We start from the raw sequence: 21625 nt of genomic DNA on the forward strand, positions 1-21625 counted from the left end.
TGGCTTGGTGCTAATTTTATAGCTCTATTCCTAATATGCTTTGCAACTTAAATTAGTCTGGAGTTATTTCAAAGGAGGACGGCTGGCGATGGTAAGGGCAGAAGTTCTGAAAGAAAACAAGTTGGCCACCAAAGAGGTTTTCAAAGGCTCACATACCTTCTTGTTTCTAAACAAAGAGAAGATTCTTTTCTCTTTGTCCTCTTGGAATGAAGCTGCTGTTTCTTCCCCCCAAAATTGCCAAACAGACTAATCAAAAGTAGATTTTCCTCTTTTGGTTTCATTCATCAAATATTTCTGCTTTGCCTTCAACAGGAGGGTGGATAGTGCCCCTTTTTCTACCCTCGTCTTTATTGTGCCTTTATAGATTTCTATCCCAGGTGGAGGCAAAAGGAGAGATTATAAGGGAAAAGTGGGTCCTCTTTAAAAAAAATTATTAGTTTTTATAGGGTTAAAGAGGGGAATAAGGGGGTGGGAATTTGGGACAGGGTACAGGAGAGGTTGGGGGTCAGGTTTTATTTATATATATATATATATATAAGTTGTTGTAAGTCTTGTCTAGATTTCAAATTTCTTTCATTGTCCAGTAAGTCTTTATGTGTTACAAGTTTATCATAGTTAATTAAGTTTGGGTAAGCAAAGGCTTCCATTGTTAAAAGCCATTCAGGTATCTTAATATAATTTTTTCCTTTTATTTTTTCCCATTCTAAGAGAAGTGCATTTCTTATAGCATGGTTCTGGAAATATCTATGTGCTTTATTCTTCCCATACCACAGAAAGGCATGCCAGCCAATCTGCAGATCATGCCTCTCTAGGTATAGTAATCTTTTGTCTCTTAAGTGTTATCCATCCTTTAATCCTTTAATTAAAATAGATGCTTGGTAATATAACTTCCAGTCTGGGAGTCCAAATCCTCCCTTTCTCTAATGTCCTGTAGCAATTTCACTTTAATTCCTGCTTTTTTCCCTTGCCAAATAAATTTGAATATTATGGTATTCAGTTCATCAAAGAAGGCTTTTTCTAATTTTACAGGAATAATTTGAAATAAAAAAAGTATTTTCGGTAAGATATTCATTTTAATTGTAGCTATTCTCCCCATTATTGACAGTTGGAGATTTTTTCCACTGGAAAAGTGGTTCCTCTTAAGGCAATTGAAATGTGATTCATCTCAAAGTTCCTCTTCAAATGGTCTTTATAGGATAACAGGGATCATGGAGATCTTCCAGTCTATCCTTCTGCTCAAACAGGAGATCCTATTCCAGGCAAAGGGTTGTCCAATTTCTTATGAAAAACTTCCCATGTTAGAACACCTACAACTTCTGAAAGCAAGCCACTCCACTGATTAATTGTCCTCACTCTGAATGCATGTTAGTGCAGCTGACATTTGCAGCAACATATAAATCCTGTTTCAGAAAAGGGAGGGGCTTTTGAAGGAAATATATGAAGATATAACAAAAGTTCTTGAGTTCTCTACAAAGTAAGAATCTATTATGGCACAGAGGATCAGGGATACCGGAAAATGCATTGACATGGATTCAATCAATGCTAGCAATATTGAAAGGATGCTAGATTGCTCCAAAAGTGCCTCTTACTCACAAAATACTTAAAAAACCCACTCTTGGCATTTAAGGCCCCATGCACCAGACACCCCAAATTTACTTATATTAACATGTGAGCCAGGGATTGCTCTGCTGTGACTAATTGATCAACTCCTTTGGGCTTTTGCTTTGGGGATGCCTTGAACGAACCCTTTCAGCTGTCATTTTTGGAGTGACATGCGCTAAGCCACCTGGAAAATGGCCCTCCAGTAATATTGTTACAACTCAGAATTTGTGCAAATCTTTTAGCAAACATCTTCTCATATAAGGTCATGAATGAAGCTGAAGGACTCATTCCTTGCTTCTCATAGTCAAAGGGAGAAGAGCTCAGGTTGGCTGGAAAGCAGGAAGAGATTGCCAGCCAAATCCAGCCTCCAAAATGATCCAAGTTCTCTTGGTAATTATTTGCTTAGCAGTTTTTCCATATCAAGGTAAGATGTTCTCTTTGGTTCGCTTGTTCAGAATCTTACTGCTAAAAGACTATTACATCCAACAGATTACTGTGTTTTTTGCTTTTGTTTTGGGTTTTATTTCTGACAATTAACCAAAATTTGTTCCACTTCAATTTCTACAGATTTAGCAAAAGAGTGCTCTCAAGGATCACATTTGTTCTAAAGTTACATAAATAGTTACTTGGTATTTGTTTAAATTTTGTCAAGCCACAAGCAGATCCTAAGAATGAAAAGTCCTAAGGTCTTCATGAGAAAAGCATGTTCTAGTTGGAGAGAAAGTTTTCCAATGATGTGAGTTTTATAAAAAGGATTAGAAGACTGAAGAGGACGGAGAAACAGAATTTGACAAGAAAATGTCAGAAAACAAAATGTTAAAGAAAAATAAAGTGTTTTTGCTTTCAATTTTCTTTCAGTGGGTCAATTAGACATCTTGTAATTAAGCTTGCATAACATTTAGCCAGATAAAAGCTAGTTCTATTGTTGTTACAGAGAATCTTCAAACTCTACTCAAGATAATATGACGCTAACTTTTCTCAATGCAAGATTTTCACTTATCTTAAATTATTTCTTCCCTCCTTTCCTTTTACTCTGCAGGGAGTTATATTGTTTAATCCTCTTTTAATTTTTGTATTTTATCTTTTAACTTTTTATTGTTGTGAGCCACCCTGAGTCCTCAGGGAGAAGGGCGGCATATAAATTTAATAAATCTTAAACCTTAAACCTTCTGAAATTCCTCCCAAGTTCTCCTTCCTTCTGTGGGCTGAAATACTTTTTACATGCCAGTTGACCAGTCTATGGCTCTTCTCCCTGTCTCCTGAGTCATTCCCACATATCATTACAAACAATGACACTCAATTGATTCAGAAGTTGCCAAAAACAATTAACGGTCAGAGGCTCACTTCAGTAGCCCTGTTTGTTTATTTGTTTAAACAGCAAGGAAAGATGGGGATGCCCTTACAGGAGTAATTTATGGAGAACAATGTAGGAAAGTAGAAAGGGAGATGGAAGGGAAATTGCTGCTTTTCCTGTGCTCTAAGAAAGAAGAGGAATAGTAAGCTTGCTTGCTAGCTGGTGGAGTTGAACCCTTGCTATGATTCTGGGAGCATCAGGTTCAAATGGGTAGGTACATAAATAGGTATGAAGAAGATGTATAATTCTGTCTGGGGCTGCCATCAGTCTGAGAAGACACGTTTCCAGGGCCAAATGTTTGTTTCTCTCTGTCTGTGTCTCTGTCTCTGTCGTAATTCTTTAAGTGTTTGGCTAGGAGTTTCTTTCCTATACCCTGTGGTTATTGATATTTGATTTTATTTTTTTCTAATTGAAACTATAAGCACAACTTTATCCCCTTCCTTCCTTTAATCTACTAACAAATCTTGGCCTCAGTTGCAATTGTGCATCCAAGTGTACCTGCAGGTGTCAGACTGCCACATTTGCAAAATAAGTCAAGGAGCAAATACCAGGTGACCATGCAATGTCCATCTGGGACCAACTCTATTTTTTTCAGATATTAGTCTAATTCTGAAACCACTGAATTACAGTATTTACATGTTGTTAGATGCCCCTTTGATAATTAGGATGCTGTGGGCTGTCCATAGATTCTTTTAAAAATGAAAGAAAGGAAAGTCTGCAAAACTACTAGGATGGCAGTGAAATAGCAGTTCAACTGAAGGGAATTCCTAATAAGTTGCATTTGCATACGTTTGCCTAGCTTTTTGACTAATGGATATGCTAACCATAATACAGTAGGTTTACTGAATTATGTGAATCAGATTATTGTGATTTACAGTTTCTCATCTTAGCCTTATCGCTCACTGCACAAACCTGCACTTTGGTTGAGATTGATTTATATATTTTTCTGATTATTCAAGCTCCAACATGTTTCCTTTGCACCTGCCCAAAGCAATGTCTCCAGTTAGACTTTCAGCTCCCAAACATCATTCAGCAAATTGCATTCCCAGAGAAAATCTGCACATCTGTGCTGTGTCCCACTAGAAAAAGGTTCCATTCTTCACTGATAACTGAATAACAAATTGTGTTGTGGATGTGAAAATGGTAGAATAACATTCCAAAGTAAACAAAACCTTCTTTTCTGTTTCCTTACGAAGGGAGCTCTATAATCCTGGAATCTGGGAACGTTAATGATTATGAAGTAGTGTATCCACAAAAAGTCACTGCAATGCCCAAAGGAGCAGTTAAGCAGCCTGAGCAAAAGGTAAGAAAAAGGTCTTTGTTTCATCGACCAATTATTTCTTGTCAGTCCACAGAAATGTTGATATTCCTTTGCTGCCATCTAATGATTATCTGGATTTTGCATTGCAATTTACGTTTCTGATTGAATTATTTATTTATTTAAAGTGAATTGAACAAATTTATATGGCCTTCTAATTCACACAAAATTGAAGAGACTCATGGCAAACAGAATGTCCTAATATTGATAGGTTATTATAACTAATAAAGTTTTGGGAGACAACCAGCCGTACAGTGAGGAAGGATGAAGTAGAGGATTAGCCTTGAGTCATTTCATAGCTGCAACAGATCCAGGACTGACATCCTCCCCCCCAAATCCAGGAAATTCCATTAAAGTTTCTCTATCTGTTCTGAAGAGAAGGGAAGCAGTCTAGGGAGATTTAATTTAATTTAATGTAATTATGGGACTTATATGCCGCCCTATCTCCCAAAGGACTCAGGGCGGCTAACAACAATAAAAAAAACAATAAAACAATGAATACAAATATTAAAAGAAATTAAATTTTACAAAGCCCCACTAAAACCAGTAAAAATTAAAAACATGATTAAAACCCCCAACGTCAGTCCAGGTCGGCCAGTTGGAAAAGGTATGTCTTTAGCTCGCGATGAAAGGACCGGAGATCTGGGGCCATCCGAAGTTCTCGGGGGAGCTGTTTCCAAAGGGCAGGTGCCCCAACATAGAAGGCCCTCCCCCTGGGGGTCGCCAGCTCTCTGTGTGAGTGCACAGGGCGATGGGAAGTCATTCCTGGCAGCAGACGGTCCTGCAAATATCCCAGACTTAAGCCATGTATTATAGGCAGAATCCAGTAAAGTACTTAATTTAAACTATGCATGTCTACATGCATCACTTTGAAATATAAAAAATGTGTTTTTAGATGAAGATGGTATAGTGGTTACAGCTGAAGATTATTTCTAAGAACCAGATTCAAGTCCATCACTGGATGACTTTTGAGTCAGTGTCTCTGTCCCAGCTCAACCTCATTCACCAAAATGTTCAAACAGAGAATGAGATCTTGAACTTATGCAGGAAAGTTAATTTAATTTCAAACCACCAGATGAAATATTCTAAATCTAATAAATAATTTGGCTATGGGAAAATATTCATTAGATTGAAATTGATACAGGTGTAGAGTTGTTAAGAGGGCACGTATTTTACCTGCCTATTTTTTTGTAAAGCCTGAACTCTTTGCTTTTCAGTATGAAGACACCATGCAATATGAATTTAAAGTGAATGGAGAGCCAGTGGTCCTTCACCTAGAAAAAAATAAGTATGTTAACTCAGACTTTTTCTTAACTTTGCTTGTACAAGGCGGAAAATGTATATTCCTGGACACAATCTAAGAGAAATAATAATTTCATTCCATTTTTTGTAAATTAAAATAAATGTTACTTTGTAGGAAAAGTAGATATAGATAGTGAGTATGTTAATTTTTATTCCTTCTCTCCTATGGTACAGTGCTGGACCATAACAATTTTAGTCAAAGTTGAACCATTCAAGGCTCATAACCTTCTATCACTTGAATTAACAAGGTTAATAATGAAATATTGCAAAGATTTTAAAATGTTTGCTTATGCTCCTTCACACACACTCCGTCAATCTGAATAATTTTTCCTATGAGACCTGCATAGCTGTTAAACTTACGTCAGAATTTATATGTTAAAGCATGAAAAGCAGAAAATGTCATCTCCTATCAAGGCCGTAAGGGGACATGACCTAAATAATCCCAGATTTCACTAGCCTTTTTTAAAAAGAATGCCATGTGAGACTTCTCATAGTGTTCCATTTGAACTATAGATAGGAATAATGATATTATGCAAATATGAGCCACAAAGATGGAAGGAAACTATTTTCCAGCACAAAAGACAAACATAGTTGGAAGGGACCTTGAAGGCCTTCTAGTCCACCCGCTGCTCAAGCAGAAGACTATATCATTCCATGGCTGTCCAATCGTTCCTTCAAAACCTCCAGTAATGAAACACCCACAACTTCCGAAGGCAAGCCATTCCACCGATTAATTGTTCTCATTCTCAGGAAATTTCTCTTAGTTCTAGGTTGGATTTCTCACAAGTAAATAAACCACAAGCACCACTAAAAGAAAGACTGTCATTTTCATAACCCCAAATCCTGTAAATGCCATATCACAGTATAAATTAGTATAGCAGCCCCTACACTGTTTTAATGTCTCTGCAGACTGGTGCAGTTTAATACTGAGATACATGGTTGGTGCATTGGGAATGTCTGCCTGGCTTTGATTATAGAATGTATTTTGGTTTTGACCATTCTATATGTGCCTCTAAATGTATATTGCCTTTATTATTAAGTATAAGCTATAAAGAATTAGCCCTATACATGAGTATCTGTGTGTCACTTTATCTTATTCCACTGGAGACATTTCATGTTAAATTCTAATGTGTGTTTAGAAGCTCTAGAGTCCCCTTTGGTTTTGTTTAAATATGAAGGCTATACAGAAATTCAAGGGTAGCATCTGGATGGTTTGTTTTGGCATGGAAGCAAAGCAGGGCTAGAGAGGGAAGACCAGCAAGGAATACATAGATTGGAAAAATAGAAGCCAATGACAAGTTTATTGATGTGAGATCAGGAGTGGAATGTGACTCCATATACTGGTTTAAACCTTCAAGAGAGAATCTTCTGTATGAAAGTTCAAGGCATCCATTTCCTTGAGGTTGATTCATTTTACTCTTTAGTAAATAGAATTATAGTGCTCTCCTTTATAGACGAAGCAGTTTCATCAGATTCTTGCCTAGACCAGAAGAATAAAAGGAAATCTTAATAAAAAAATGTCTTCTGGTCAATCATTCTCCTCTGAGCCTTATTGAAGAGAATTGCACAGCTTCTGTGGTGTTCTTTGGTGTTCTTCAGGTGAATCTGGTATACACTGCCCTCCTCTTTAATACCCATTTTCATGGGATTGAAATACGTGCTCCATTCCTTTGATACCAAACAAGATACTTAAAATGCCACTATACAGTAGTTGTAAACTTATTATAAAATTATCTCAGTTCTACTTAATTCCTGACATAGATATTCTCTTCTTTCCATTTTTTCCAGAGATCTTTTTTCAGAAGATTACAGCGAGACTCATTATACCCCAGATGGCAGAGAAATTACAACAAACCCTCCGGTTGAGGTAGGGTCTCACTTTTAAGAGTCTTCTTTTTAGGAAGTAAATTGAAATGAATGTTTATGCACAATATTACAAATATACAAGAAGGAGACCAGGCTACTCAAACAAGAAGAGCTATATATGTATGAAGTATCTTATATTGATATGTTCTTATAAGGATGTATGGATTGTTAAACCCAGTTTATTTTACTCATTGAATTGCCATGGCAATATTTCAATCATCCAGTTCTTTCCAACATTTTGGGGAGTGAGTTTCACAAATAGATTTATTATGAGAACATCATATTTAGAAGATCTACATTTTCATTTTTAAACTGGATTACAGTGATACATGCAAAATCCTTTGTTTGTAATACCAAAACTCCTATACAGAAATCCATTTAATATTAATCTAAATGTACATGCTCTGTCTCCAAAATATATCTACTTCTGGATAATGCTAGGAATTATATCTGTCTCTTTATTTTGAAACTGTCCTTGTGTGAGCTCAAGGAAATAATGATTATCTGGTATCATTAGTAATTGTGGAATTTTTCATACATTACGGTAAGATTTCAGAATGTATGACAAACATCAAGTCTGAAAGTTTATTCAGCAAATCCTGTGGTTCAGGACTAGAGTAGATCTCCAAGAAAACTTTTTATATTTGTATGTTGGTTGTCTGCCCAAAATTTCTCAGCTTTGTGCCATCAGTGGGACTCCCCCTACAATGTGACTTGATTTATGGAGATTTGCATTTGTACTATGTTCATTTTGCAACAATCAATATTAAGCAGGTCTTCTGTCCCCCTGAATTTTTTTCTGAAAAACGTCTGTCTTAATATTTCATTGATGTTCTGGAATACATTGGAACTGTACTTCTGCTCATCAAATCACACTATAAACAAGCTTTAACCAGTGTAGTCCTCTTGCCTCCCTATAGGATCACTGCTACTATCATGGACGCATCCAGAATGATGCTGACTCAACTGCAAGCATCAGTGCTTGCAATGGTTTGAAGTAAGATAGTCTCTAATATTTATTTATTTTATTAAGAATAATATACTGCTCTTGGAGTTGTCACAGTTAAAATGAAGGACATCCTCAGTTTTTCATGGAAATTAGTTGGGTGTCATCCAAGATTTCTGCAGCATTAAGAAAGACTTTGGTTGAATACCAAGAAGAGCTGCTGCCAGCCAGTAGAGACACTGGGGAGCTAAATCAGATCTGTCTAAAGGAGCTTCCAAGCCCCGGTCTCCTTTCCATATAGGAGGTGATGTTACAGGTAGAGAAGATTAGTAGGTTTCAGATTGCATACCTTGCTAGAAAGTGTACAGGAAGGGGCAAGCAGACTTTTCAGTTCTACTCAGAAACACTTTCTTGAGCCACTCTGCACACCTTTTCCAACCAGCTACATATCTTAGCCACATAAAGATCCCAAAATTCACAAGGTCCCTATAAATAGTCAGAATCAACATCCTCTCAACATCTGTTACTGAAGGAAGACACTGAAAGATCCCCTTTGAACAGAGACTGTGTCCATGCAATGGAGGAACAAATGAAAAGATGGAATATAAAAGAAAAACAACAGAATAATAAAGTAAATCAGTATGACAGAATAGCAGCTTTGGAAGGGACCTTGGAGGTCTTCTAGTCCAACCTCCTGCTCAACCAGGAGACCTATATCAATCTAGACAAATGGCTGTCAATCTCTTCTTAAAAAGCAGTAGTGATGAAATAACCACAACATCTGAATATATACTTTTCCACTGGTTAATTGTTCCAATTGTCAGAAAAATTCTCCTTACTTCTAAGTTGGTTCTCTCCTTGATTACTTTCCATCCATTGCTTCTTCTTCTGCCATCAGGTGATTTGGAGAATAGGTTGTCCCACACTTTTCTGTGACAGCCCCTTAAATATCGAAAGACTATCATGTCATCTCTGCTCCTACTTGTGGTTAGCCTGAATGTACCCAGTTCCTGCAATCATTCATTATATATTTTAGCCTCCAGCTCCTTGTTAGTCTGTGTTGTTAGTCATGTTATTCTGCATTGAACTCTCTGTGAAGATGTCTGCCAAGAATTCTTTTTAAAAATATATAATTTATTGATTTTTTTTCACTCAATAATAGATGAACAGTGTGTTGTCTGTGTTATATTTGTAAATGAAACATTAACAATTAATTTCTATAACCCATATTCCACATATTAATTTTAGTTGATTTCCTCTTTCCCCAAAATAACCTCTTTTGCAAGCATTGGGCTAATACAATTCTTATTATTTTGATAAATAACAATTAAATATATATTTTCCAATATTCCTAAAAATAATAATCATATTAGTATAATATTTCTTTTCTATTCAATCATTCTGATTGCCTCATCATAAATCCTGTTACAATCCTTATTTTAGTGGATTTCTCCCACCAAATTCTAGATATTCTTGCTGGTGAAGATTTCTCAAAAATTAATTACATTTACATTTACAAATTTAACTCTATTTTTTCCATATAAGCCATCTCACACTTTTACATTTCTTAAGAACTAGGCAAAACAATGAAAAGCGAAAAAAGGAAAAGGAAAAAGGAAAATGGAAAAAGAGAAAGGAAAACAAGAGTAAAGAAACATAAGAAATAACATATTATTTAAAATATCTATCCCTAAATTAATATATTTATTTCCTTAATTTCTTATTATTTTTAACCATAATTAAGAATATATTTAATCTTTAATCTTTAAACTTTCCATTCAATACATCTATCATCTAATCCTTTAACTCTTACTAAAAAAATTTTAAAAAATGTATTTCTTAGATTCAGTCACACTTAAGTATCTAAAACATTTCCTTTATTTAAATCATTTCAACTTTTCTATATTACTCTCAGCAAGAAAAAGAACACAAAAGAGAAAAAAACATTCATCCCTCTTAAAATAATATATTCCATTTTTTTTCTTTTTCTTTAACAAATGTTTCTTTTTTAAATATTCTCTCTGATAGGATATAAAGTATTTCACCCTTATGAGATAAAGTTGTACACAAAAACAGAATCTTTCAAATAGCTTTAGTCTTGCATTTGTATAGATAGAAATTTTATCAACGTGAAGATAGTTGAATGTTAGAAAAAGATTGTTATTTGTAATTTTTTTTGAGGGGGGAAAACAAACTGAAATAAATATAGTGACAGGATCTATGATAAGGCAACTAAAACGATATATAGGATTATTGAGATTATATATTTAACTGTTGTTAAACAAACAAAATTGCTTCAATTTGATGTATTGCAAGGAATGATATGTTAGGGATAGAGGAAATCAAATGAAATTAACAGATGGAATATAGATTATAGAAATTAATTGTTAAGGATTGTTTTATAAATGTCACCCAGACATCATTCTGTTTTATGATTTATGGTATGTTAAAGAAAAAACAATTCTAATAAAATATACAAAAAAAGAAATTTTATTTTTTATCATCCTAGGAAATATACAATATTGGATTCCATGCCAAAGTATCTCCAAACAAATACTGTAGGGATATTTCGTGGTTGCATTGAGTGTGTGAAATCTCTTATATCTTTTTGATCATAGCTGTATCTAGGTAACAATATCAGTGCAGTTTATTTCTCAACTAACAATATTCTCTTCTCTTGCTTCTCCATCTCTGATCACCCTTTTCCACACTGTTTTACAGAGGACATTTCCAGCTTCAAGGGGAGACGTACTTTATTGAACCCTTGAAGATTCCCGACAGTGAAGCCCATGCAGTCTACAAATATGAAAACATAGAAAAAGAGGATGAGGCCCCCAAAATGTGTGGGGTAACCCAGACTAATTGGGAATCAGATGAGCCCATCAAAAAGGCCTCTCAGTTAGTTGCTACTTCTGAAGTAAGTCTCATAGTAAACATAGTTTGAGACCAGATATTCATTTACTTGTTTAGAAAATATAAAGTAAGGGAGAAATTCTTTTGGGGAGGGGTAATAGATAGAATTCAAAAGGGAGGAGCCCCCATTTCTATATTTTTATTGTAGCCATGGCATAAAACAGACATGTCAAACACAAGGCCCGGGGGCCAGATCTGGCCCGCGAAGTGGTTTCGTGTGGCCTGCGAAGCCATCCTGGAAACAGCGAGGGAACGGCCCCCACTGCCTTGGCCCTGGCCCAGAGACCCTCCTCCTGCCAGAGACCCTCAGATCTGTCCCACTCCTGCCCAGGTCCCCGTAGGCACCCTTGATGCCAATGATGTAGAGCTGGCCACGCCCACCCAGTAGGCCATACACAGTCTAGCCACGCCCACCAAGTAGGCCACGCCCACCCCAGCCATACCCACCCGGCCCCCTGAGGGCAACCGCAATGCTGATGAGGCCCTCAATAAAATTGAGTTTGAAATCCCTGGCATAAAAGAAACAATGGAAACTTGAGGAACAGAAAATACATGTTCCAGTCTTATAGCATTTTCTTTGATCATACAAACTTAGTTTGCAGATTTGAATCAAAATGGATCTAAATGAGTTTCTAAATCATCTCCACTTTTTAAGTCAATTTTGAAAAGCAATTAAATTATCAATGTGGATGCCTCTTTTTTGCATGCAGAGAGGAATTGGGATGGGGGAGAAACTGGTTTGAAATATTTAATGGTTTTGAGATGTCTGATAAGGCCATTACATAATCTTGACTCCATTTTCCAATTTGATTTGAACCATCAAGTTGGATTGACAATTACTGAATAAAAAGTGACGAATTGAATCTAGTCACAATTGACCCTCACATTCCCAATATTTTCCTCCTTTACTGAAGGGACAAAAGTTAGAAAACAAACGATGCATCCAAAGTGACAGTTCCTTCCTTCCTTTTGGTGGCAAAAGATGAAACTGCCTGATACATATCTAGAAGTTCAAAATCTCAACTTTTTTTTATTAAAATGTGTTTCTGGCAATTCAAGAATCTTTATCCTCAGCAGGTTATGTTTAATTGGTCCTTAATTGGTCCACTATCTTGAGTGTTCTTGTCTCAATGTCAGATCTTGAACACTTTATTCAAATTGGCTGTCAGAGAGCAAGGAGAGAAATTACATTCTAGATTTAGCAATTTGGCCTTGTAGTTCTGTATGCTGAAAAAACACGAGAACGCTTTCCTAGGAAAAGAAGCAAGTAATGCACACTCACACATTCAGCTCTTAGCAAGAGTGCATTTCCTGAGCAATCTGGGTACTCTGGTGGTGGAATCCAACAGTGGAATGCAGGAAGGAGGGGCTCTTTCGCAGGGAAATAAGAGGCAGATCAGAAATGAGTCCTTGGATTGCAGAAAGAAGCCCGGAAGGGATCCTCCCTAAAGCCCTCTCAGAGTGTATCTCATGGTTACACAGAGTGTGCTTTAGTCTGGCAAGATTCCCGTCTATACCAGAACAGCAATAAAGAAACTACTCTGAGCAATTAACCATGGTTCCTTGTTCCTTGTGCCTGAGAACTCTGGAGCAATATTTCAGTAATCACTTTAAAATTACATCACTGAAAAGGCACAATTCTTTGGCCATTAAGAGTGAGTTCAGTGGGTCAAAATGTCTGAGTGCCTCCCCTTACCTTGTCTTTGATGCATAGTGTGATATGATTGCAGGCAAGGTCTAATTGGTTCCATAGCATGACAACATCACTGTGTTTCTCACGTGATTGGTTGGGATCCTTTTTTTGAGAAAGGGAAGGAAAGGAGAGAAAGTCATTGAAGCATCATTTTGACAGGGTGAAAAACTGGTCAAAGAGAGCAATTTCCTCATGTGGTTGTTTTTATTCCTATTAAATTCTTTTCAGAATTAGGTATTCATATATACCTTTATCTTTAAATGTAGGCATCATAAATTCCAAAAACAGATTAATTGGAAAAAAGTGCCACACCTTATTAATACAAATAAAGTGAATTCTTTGTGCTTGACAATCCATTGCATAATGTACTTTTTCCTCAGAACTTTGTCAGCACTTTCTCTAAGTCAGAATTCTCCAACCTTTCCATCTTTGCAAACAGGTGAGGGCAGGGGATGGTTCCATGCAGCCACTCATGCAAATGGAGCCCACCCACCCATGCTTGCTCGCTGTTCATGCAAGTGGAGATGCAGGCGCTCACCTGCCACTTCCATGGCCCAGTTCCAAAGGGCTCAAGGCCCAGGGCTAAAATTTTAACAAGCTGTCTCCCTATGTCTTCTTGAAAGAACCAATATTTCTGAAATTTCAAGTATTTTGACCAGAGAGTAAAACAAGCACTTTTCCTATTATCTGATGATGACCAACGTTCTTGTTGGCAACATGTCTAAACAGCCTTTTCTTTATTGTTCTGTTTAGCAACAAAGTTATTATGACCGCTTCAGATACGTTAAGCTTGTCATAGTTGTGGACCACAGCATGGTAAGTATCCTGGATATCTTTCCATTTTCTTTCTGCATTGAGCACAGCATTTTGTTTCTGCCTTTTTTGATGTGGGCATTTTTGAAGAGATTAATAAACATTCTAACTGGCTTTCTCTTAAAATGTGCTTTATCATAAACTTTGACATTTTTTGTTATTGGACCCAACTAATATTTACAAAGTTAAGAGTCATTTGTAAATATACTCTAATTTGCACATTTGTTATTCCTGGATAGATGTATAGTGAAGAATGCTTATCTCACACATCTCTGAACGTGGAAATATAGCATCCAATTTAGGAAAACATTTCAGAAGGCTGACCAAAATTTTCTCCAACCAGGGAAAAAGTCCATGTATGCTGCTGAAATGTTAAAAACCTTAATATATTAATGGCACAAATGTAGATTAAAAAATCAGCAGAAAAGAATTCTTTGGACTGCTTGGATAAAAATTATTATTACATCAACAAATTCAGATTTGATCCTTTCACTGATATGTTTTTTCTCTTCCTCCTTCTTTCCCTTCTTCCTATAATTATCATCTCATCATAACATTTTTATCTTTTCTGTAGGTCGAGAAATACAAAGGTAGCTTAAAAAAGTTAAGAAAAAGAATATATCAAATTGTCAACATTGTAAATGAGGTAAGAGGACATGGGAAATATTATTTCACTTGTTGATTTTAAACTTCTTTCAGCACCAGCCCAGATTTTCACCCTGTTAACACAACATACTTAATCAGGTAAAGAGAGAGAGTAGATGGATTTCTACAAGAATGCTATGTTTTGTGGCTTTGAGTGTGGCAAAACTAGGTCATTTGGCCAGCTGGTAATTCAGCATGTGAAGCCATCCCAGAAAATGGGTTAATTCAGTAACTAGGTTAATAAGCCTCTTGGGACTTCCGGGTGGCAAGGCTCCGTCGATGGCGGCTGTTCCGGCCGTCAGCCCCGTTGTTTTCCGTTGGAGCCACTAAAACAGCGACGATCAGCTGTTTTGCGGCTCGGAAACCCTCTCCTTGGGAGAAGAGGGGAGGGTGAGTGTTCAGGTAGGGGTAGAGCTCCCCTAGACGACCAGAGTTTAAATTCTGGGGTTGAAGGGTGAGAGCCCCCCCCCCAAAAGCCTGAATTTGCTGCAGACTCGGGGACTCCTCTGCTCCAAGGCTTCAGAGCAGAGCAGGACGCTGCAACCATCCCTGCAATCAACAATTAACTTTGGATTAAACAACTTTTATTGATTAGCCCTTGGGCCATATCAAAGTACAAAGTTCCAGCAACAAACCGTCACCAAAACTAGATAAAAGCAATCCGAAATGGAATTTGATAAAATACAATTTAAAATGAAATTAAAATACAATTTAAGTTAAAATAGTAATAAAATGCAAATTTAAGATATAGATAAAATATGGAAACATTATATTTCGGAGTCGCCCTTACAATCTACCCCAATCAGTCCCACATATGCAGATCTTAACTGGATCATTTTGTTCAAATACTGTGCTACGTTGGATGTTATTTTCAAGTTCTGGCCGGACATAAGGTAAGTTATTTTGATATGGGGATCCCAATGGGTCATTCGTTTGGTATATAGACCAAGATACCTGTCTCTCACCCTCTTATACAAACAACAGTCAAATAGGATGTGAGCCAGGTCCTCTACCTCTGCCGCTCCGCAAATGCAGAGACGCTCATTGTACGGTATAGCATGAAATCTCCCATATCTGACCATTGTGTCAAGCTGTTCAAATCTTGCTCTCGTAAATATCTCCCTAAGATGCTTTGGGAGTTGTGACTTCAAATAACTGTCCACTTGAAAAGTACATTTGTATTTACTCAGCCATTTCAAGTTACCCACCTTACTAAGGATAGCTATATCAGTTTGTGCTTCTATATCCTTAATTCTTTGGACAACTCTTTTTTTAGATTGTTCTCCTGTTACGCAAGAAACAGGAAGGCCACAGCTTCTTACAAAATTTGTTAGTTTGGTGATCCAGGAGATTTGTGATTGTAGTTTTATTTGCTCTAGTAGGCATAATTTGGGGAGTCTATCAGTCTCCATTTCATTAACTTTGCACCAGTAGTTATAAGCTCTAATTTTAGATAATGCCTGAATTGTATGAATTCCCAATTCAGCTCTAACTGCTGCAGCAGATGTTCTTGGATCTACACCAAAAATGCATCTCAGATGCTGGGACTGTGTTCGTTCTAAAGCTGTGGTTGAATAAAGACCCCAAATTTCTGCTCCATACAAGAGCATTGTCGTAACCTTAGCCTTATAAACTTTGAGTAGTGGAGCTAGGGACCCTGGGTAACTATGATTCTTTAGTTTGAGCAATAAATTCAAACAGGCTTTTGCTCTAAATGTACTTCGTTGATGATGGCAGGCCCAAGACCCAGTCTTGGAAAAAGTTACTCCCAAATATACAAAGGTATTAACCTGTTCAATTGGTTCACCGTCTAATTGCCACTTATGTCTCTGATGGTTTCTTCCAAACACCATTATTTTCGATTTGGATTTGCTAATAATTAGGGAGTTATCCTGGCAATAAGAGCTGAATCTTCTTAATAGCCTACGTAATCCTACTTGTGAGTATGATAATAAAATCATAAATCATAATAAAATCAGCATAAAGCAAGCTGTTACAGTAAGTATTTAGGATCATCGGCATGTGTACCATGGTATCCTTCATTAACCCTGGCAAATCATTGATGTATAAATTAAATAATAATGGGGCCAGGATACACCCTTGCCTTATCCCTTTATTTGTGTGAATCCTATTAGTCAGGGCCCCATTAACCCCATACCGCACCCTCAAACAGGTACTTGTGTAAAGGGCTTTAATCAAAGCCAGAAGTCTGGGTTCTATTTTAAGAGATGTCAATTTACTCCATAGTACGTCTCTATTTACCATATCAAATGCTGCTGTAAGGTCTATAAAAGCAGCAAACAGGGGTCTCCTCTTATAGGCATATTTGGCAATTAGATGGTTCAAAACAAAGCAGTTATCAATAGTAGATCTGTTCTGTCTAAAACCTGCTTGTTCTTCTGTGAGGATGTTGTTTTCCTCTACCCAGATTTCAATTCTGTTCAAAAGGTACCTAGCATATATTTTTGCTACAATGTCAATCAGGCTGATGGGATTAACTTTGGATTACCTGGATGCAGGCAGAGCTGTGCAGGAGAATATTGAAATAGCAAGTATTTGAACTTTAACTCTGGTTTACTTTGAAAGAAAAAGTTGCAAGCGGTGTAGAAAGTGAAAGTGCGCAATGGAAATTAACTGGGTGTTAAGATGGCTTCTAAATCAACCAAAGTTCCTAGAAGTGCTGGTGCTTCACCAGTTCAGCATTCTTCATTACAGGCTTTGATGCCTCTTCCTGTGGCACCTGCACCCGCACCCGCATTAACATTAAAAGATTTACAAGATGCTTTAAAAATACAGTCCCAGCAAATAGCTGAACTTATTGAGGAGAAGAATACTGAAATAAGAGCAGACATTTTAGTTGCATTTCAAGGGCTTGCAGTCTGTATTGAGCATCTGGATGATCGCATGGAAGGGCTGAATCAAAATAATTTGAGATTGGATGCTAAAATTTTGGAAGCTGAAAATGTGATGGAAAAGATTGATGATGATGTAGTTATGATACAATATAGAGATATGGTGTTTGCTTTGAAGATTAGAGAATTGAAAAAAGACCCAAAGGAAAACTTGAAAGAGTTACTGGCACAAGCCCTCGAACTGGTTTTGGAGCAACAAGCAGAAGATATTATGGGGGATATAGACAAAATATTTCGTGTCAATTCCTGGATTGCCAGACAAAGAAAATTACCTAGAGATGTGGTGGTTTACTTTACAAAGAGATCAATCAGAAATGTGATTATCCAAGCCTTTTATAACAATAGATTTAAAGTTGCTGAGCAAGAAGTTTTAATGCTGAAAGAGATTCCTCCAAGAATGTTAAGGAGAAGAAAAGAATTTGCTTTTTTGGCCGATGAATTAAAGAAACGGCAGCTTCAGTTTAGATGGGAGATTCCAGTAGGCTTGGTGGTGAATTATGCTGGCACGAGATATCGTCTTAATACAGTTTTGAAGGCACGAGATTTTTATTCTAACATATTGAAGGCAAGTCCTCCGCCATCTTCAGAATTTAAAGGAGGTTGCGGTTTGTTAGGGCCTTATCTGTCGTTGCGTTGTGTTTGAAACTTCGTGTATTGTTGGTGTTGGAGTGCGTTGATTTTGTTATCGGCCCCCGTGGTTTCTTCCTCGTAGTCAGCTTGAAGGCATTGATGGACTGACCCATTGGCTCTGGTGGTGGGAAATTTTTGATGTTCCTCGTGTGTGGCCTCGTAAGCCCTGATTTCGCTTACTACCTCAGTGAGGCTCAAGGTCGGCTTGGCGACTATTTTCCTCTGTAGTTGCTTGTCCGCGAGTCCAAGGACAATCTGGTCCTGGATCCTACCCTCTAGGTCCGGGAAATGGCACCAGCGTGCGGTGTGTCGAACGGCCGCGATGAAGTCGGACGCTGCCTCATCGGACCTCTGGGTTTGCTGGGCGAATTGGAGCCGCCAGTAGAGCTCTGATCTGGCAGGCACGAAATGCTTGTTAAGCATTTCTGTCAGCTCTGCGTACGGAACGGCACTAACTGGGTCTGGATTGCAGAGGCCGGCCGCAACATCATATACAGCGGTGCCGCTGAGGCAAAGTAGTGCCGCAGCTTTCATGCGGTCCTCGGTTATTCGGTTAAATAGGAGGTAGCCTTCGACTTGACCCAGGTGCAACTCCCATCGCTCTGGGTATTTGATGTCGAACTCCTTGATTTGACCAACTGCTGTCATGCTGCCTCGGTAATTACTGCTTCACGGTTATTACGGGAATTAGTTTCCCTCAGTGACTCTGCTCAGTGACTAGTCAGCTCGTGACTTCGCTCTTGTTTCCCGTGAAGCAGTACCACCTTCGTCGCCAGTTGTAGTGTTTGTGGCAGGTTCCTGGTACAGATTTGAGGACAGCAGGCTTCAACTCAAACAGCTGTTTATTGCCTCACAGGAACGACAAGCAAGTGTGAACCTCCCTTATATAGAGCAGCCAGCGAGTCTCTGTCCAATCCCCGTCTTTGGATATTTCCCGCCATTTCAGTTTCCTCCAATCCGTGCGGACGGCGTGCGCAGCTGTCAGATTCAGCAGTCACTTGTAGCCGCGTGTGGAGCTGTCATTGGAAACCGCATGTATAGCTGTCAGCTGTCAAAAGAGCTGTCACTTGCATTTCTTACATTGAACAGAGTTTAAACTTACATATATTACATATATTACATATATTATGCTGGCACGAGATATCATCTTAATACAGTTTTGAAGGCATGAGATTTTTATTCTAACATATTGAAGGCAGGTCCTCCGCTATCTTCAGAATTTAAAGGAAGGAAGGACGAAGGAGAGCGTCAGACTCAAATGGAGAGTATACAAGGAGCTGAAGGAGTTACTTTGCAGAAGGTTAAAGAGGGGGAGGGAGGGAGTTTATGTTTTTAAAATGTATTTTAAAACTTTTCAATAAAAAAATAAGCCTCTTATGGGAATAAAGTCACTGTGTTGGGAGGATGCAAGTCCAAAAGTGTTGCAAGAATTCAATCAGAACTATGTCTGTAGCTGGATTCTTCCAGGCTGTGGTTAATGGTTCTGAACTGGGAGATTAGAAAGAGATGGACAGAGGCAGCCTATTCCAAGCTCAGTTGATTATGAAACGGATCCCAGAGAAGAAATCTGCTTACAAAAGCCAATATCAATTCGTTTTTAAACTTGAAATGTTTCTCAAAGTTTACTTGTGTTTGAGTTTCTGATTGATGCCATGTCCACCTGACAGATGTACTTACCTTTGAATATTCGTGTACCCCTGGTTGGCGTAGAATTTTGGATGAACGGAGATTTGATTAACGTGACATCATCAGGAGGTGCTACTTTGGACTCATTTGGAGAATGGAGAGAGAGAGATTTGCTGAGTCGCAAAAGACATGATAATGCTCAGTTACTCACGTACGTCTCATTGTGGGGAAAAGGAGTGGGGGTGGCTGGGAGTGGAGGGTTATGGGGAGGTTAGTGCGTGCACAAAGCACTTTTTTTGTAGATGAGAGCTGGTTCTGAGAAGTCCTTGAATGATTGCAGGTGAAAAACTCAGCTTGATTTCATTTCACCTGCATTTAAAATTGAAACTTATATGATTATCCTGCTATAAGTTTGCTCTACTTACACATGCATTTTTAAGTCAATTCAATAATGTTTTCATTCGTATTCTGCACCAACTAAATGAACACTTGCATTATACAACAGATAAACCAAGAATAAGAATAAGCTAAAATAAAATATCCAATCTATATATAGTGCTCAGCAACATATACATATACGTGTGTGTGTGTTTGTGTTTGTGTGTGTATGTTTCCCTGCCAGTCATATCCGGCTCTAAGGGTTTGTGCTCAGTGCTGTTTCACAGCTGGAGAGCGAGCATTGTCCAAAGATGCTTCCGTGATCATGTGGCCAGCATGATCAAATGCCCAAAGCACATGGAATGATATTACCTTCCCCAAAATGGTACATATTTATCTACTTATGTTCGTGTGCTTTTGAACTGCTAGTTTGACAGGAGTTGGAGCAAGTCATGGAAGCTCACTGCATCAGGCAGATCTTAGGTAGCCCACTGTCTTAAGTGTTCATTTCCACAACCCATCAGCCTATATATTGTCATACAATTTCATGAGTGAGTAATTGACATGTTTATTCTCTTATATCTATAAGATATTTCACAAATAACAATTATGTTGTGAGCAATCCTACAGGATGATTGCATAACAAGCAGGTCTTATGAAGTAGGGGCTAGATGGAAGGCAGATCTAAGTGCAAGGGAAAATATTAAAAAAATACAAAACAATCCATTTTATTTTTCCCACAGATGTTGATTTGGCTTGCCACCCAATCACTTTTCCCAAAACCATCTAGTCATTTTTAACCACACAGCTAAATTGATAGACATAGTTAATGGAATTAAATTAACCCAAATGGGCTGGATTCAGACAACATGCTAACCCCTCTCCCCAATCTCATTCATACTAACACCAGCCAAACTCACCAGATAGTGAAAATGCATCCTGACTATTTTTAACAGACCTGCTTAGTTAAATGGCTTCTGAGAGTAGAGCCTAAAATGAATTTTAACATTCTGAAAACTAGTAGTAATTGAGGATGGGTTGAGGGATTTGCAGAAAACCAAAGTTACGTATGCCCTAAGACTACATAACATGCTTCTATCTTCTATCAATTTTATCCCTCTCCCCTTCTTTCTTACAGGGCCATTGATTTTGATGGACCAACTATAGGATTGGCTCACGTGTCCAGCATGTGCCAGTCAAAACGTTCTGTAGCATTTGTTGAGGTTAGTAGGAAAAAAAAGGATACCTTTTATCTATTTGTACTCAAAGAAAACGTACATACAGGCAAAACCTCTTTACAAATAAAGCCTCTTCTTATTTTTGATTCATGTCATTTTCATCCATATTTATTTCTGGATTTGACATTTCCAGGTCCTGCCTCAGCTGATGTTATTTTGGCACAATTCATTCTAGAAAAAGCTATTTGTATGCAAAGAGCTATATGTCAAAGACGACAATATATTATATGTTTCTGGATCAGGAAGAGTCAAACTGTGCTCTGATTGGCAAATGAGCAGGTCAAATCATGTTACAATACTTCCAAATAATGCTTCTGAACAATATTCTTAGCAATCTTAATTACAAACATGAATCGCCTCACATACATTCCAAGAAATTTAGTGTCTAG

The 21625-nt window shown here is 37.7% G+C and overlaps 1 protein-coding gene across 3 annotated transcripts in view; it reads left to right on the plus strand.

Moving 5' to 3' along the window:
* The first annotated feature begins 1883 nt into the window (after nt 1-1883).
* The window catches only part of LOC310643888 (zinc metalloproteinase-disintegrin-like daborhagin-K), a 129108-nt gene continuing 109366 nt past the window's right edge, over nt 1884-21625 (plus strand). For 2 of the 3 annotated variants that reach the window (XM_083368553.1, XM_083368552.1), the window contains exons 1-10: nt 1884-2026; nt 4153-4259; nt 5492-5562; nt 7365-7443; nt 8363-8439; nt 11110-11305; nt 13748-13810; nt 14382-14453; nt 19662-19831; nt 21137-21221. In XM_083368553.1, coding sequence (XP_083224679.1) covers nt 1975-2026; nt 4153-4259; nt 5492-5562; nt 7365-7443; nt 8363-8439; nt 11110-11305; nt 13748-13810; nt 14382-14453; nt 19662-19831; nt 21137-21221 — 972 coding nt within the window. In that variant the 5' untranslated portion in view covers nt 1884-1974. The remainder of the gene's footprint in view (nt 2027-4152; nt 4260-5491; nt 5563-7364; nt 7444-8362; nt 8440-11109; nt 11306-13747; nt 13811-14381; nt 14454-19661; nt 19832-21136; nt 21222-21625) is intronic. The other variant, XM_083368551.1, reaches the window with a different exon arrangement.

The sequence above is a fragment of the Vipera ursinii genome, assembly GCF_947247035.1.
Source record: "Vipera ursinii genome assembly, chromosome: 8".
Taxonomy (NCBI): domain Eukaryota; kingdom Metazoa; phylum Chordata; class Lepidosauria; order Squamata; family Viperidae; genus Vipera; species Vipera ursinii.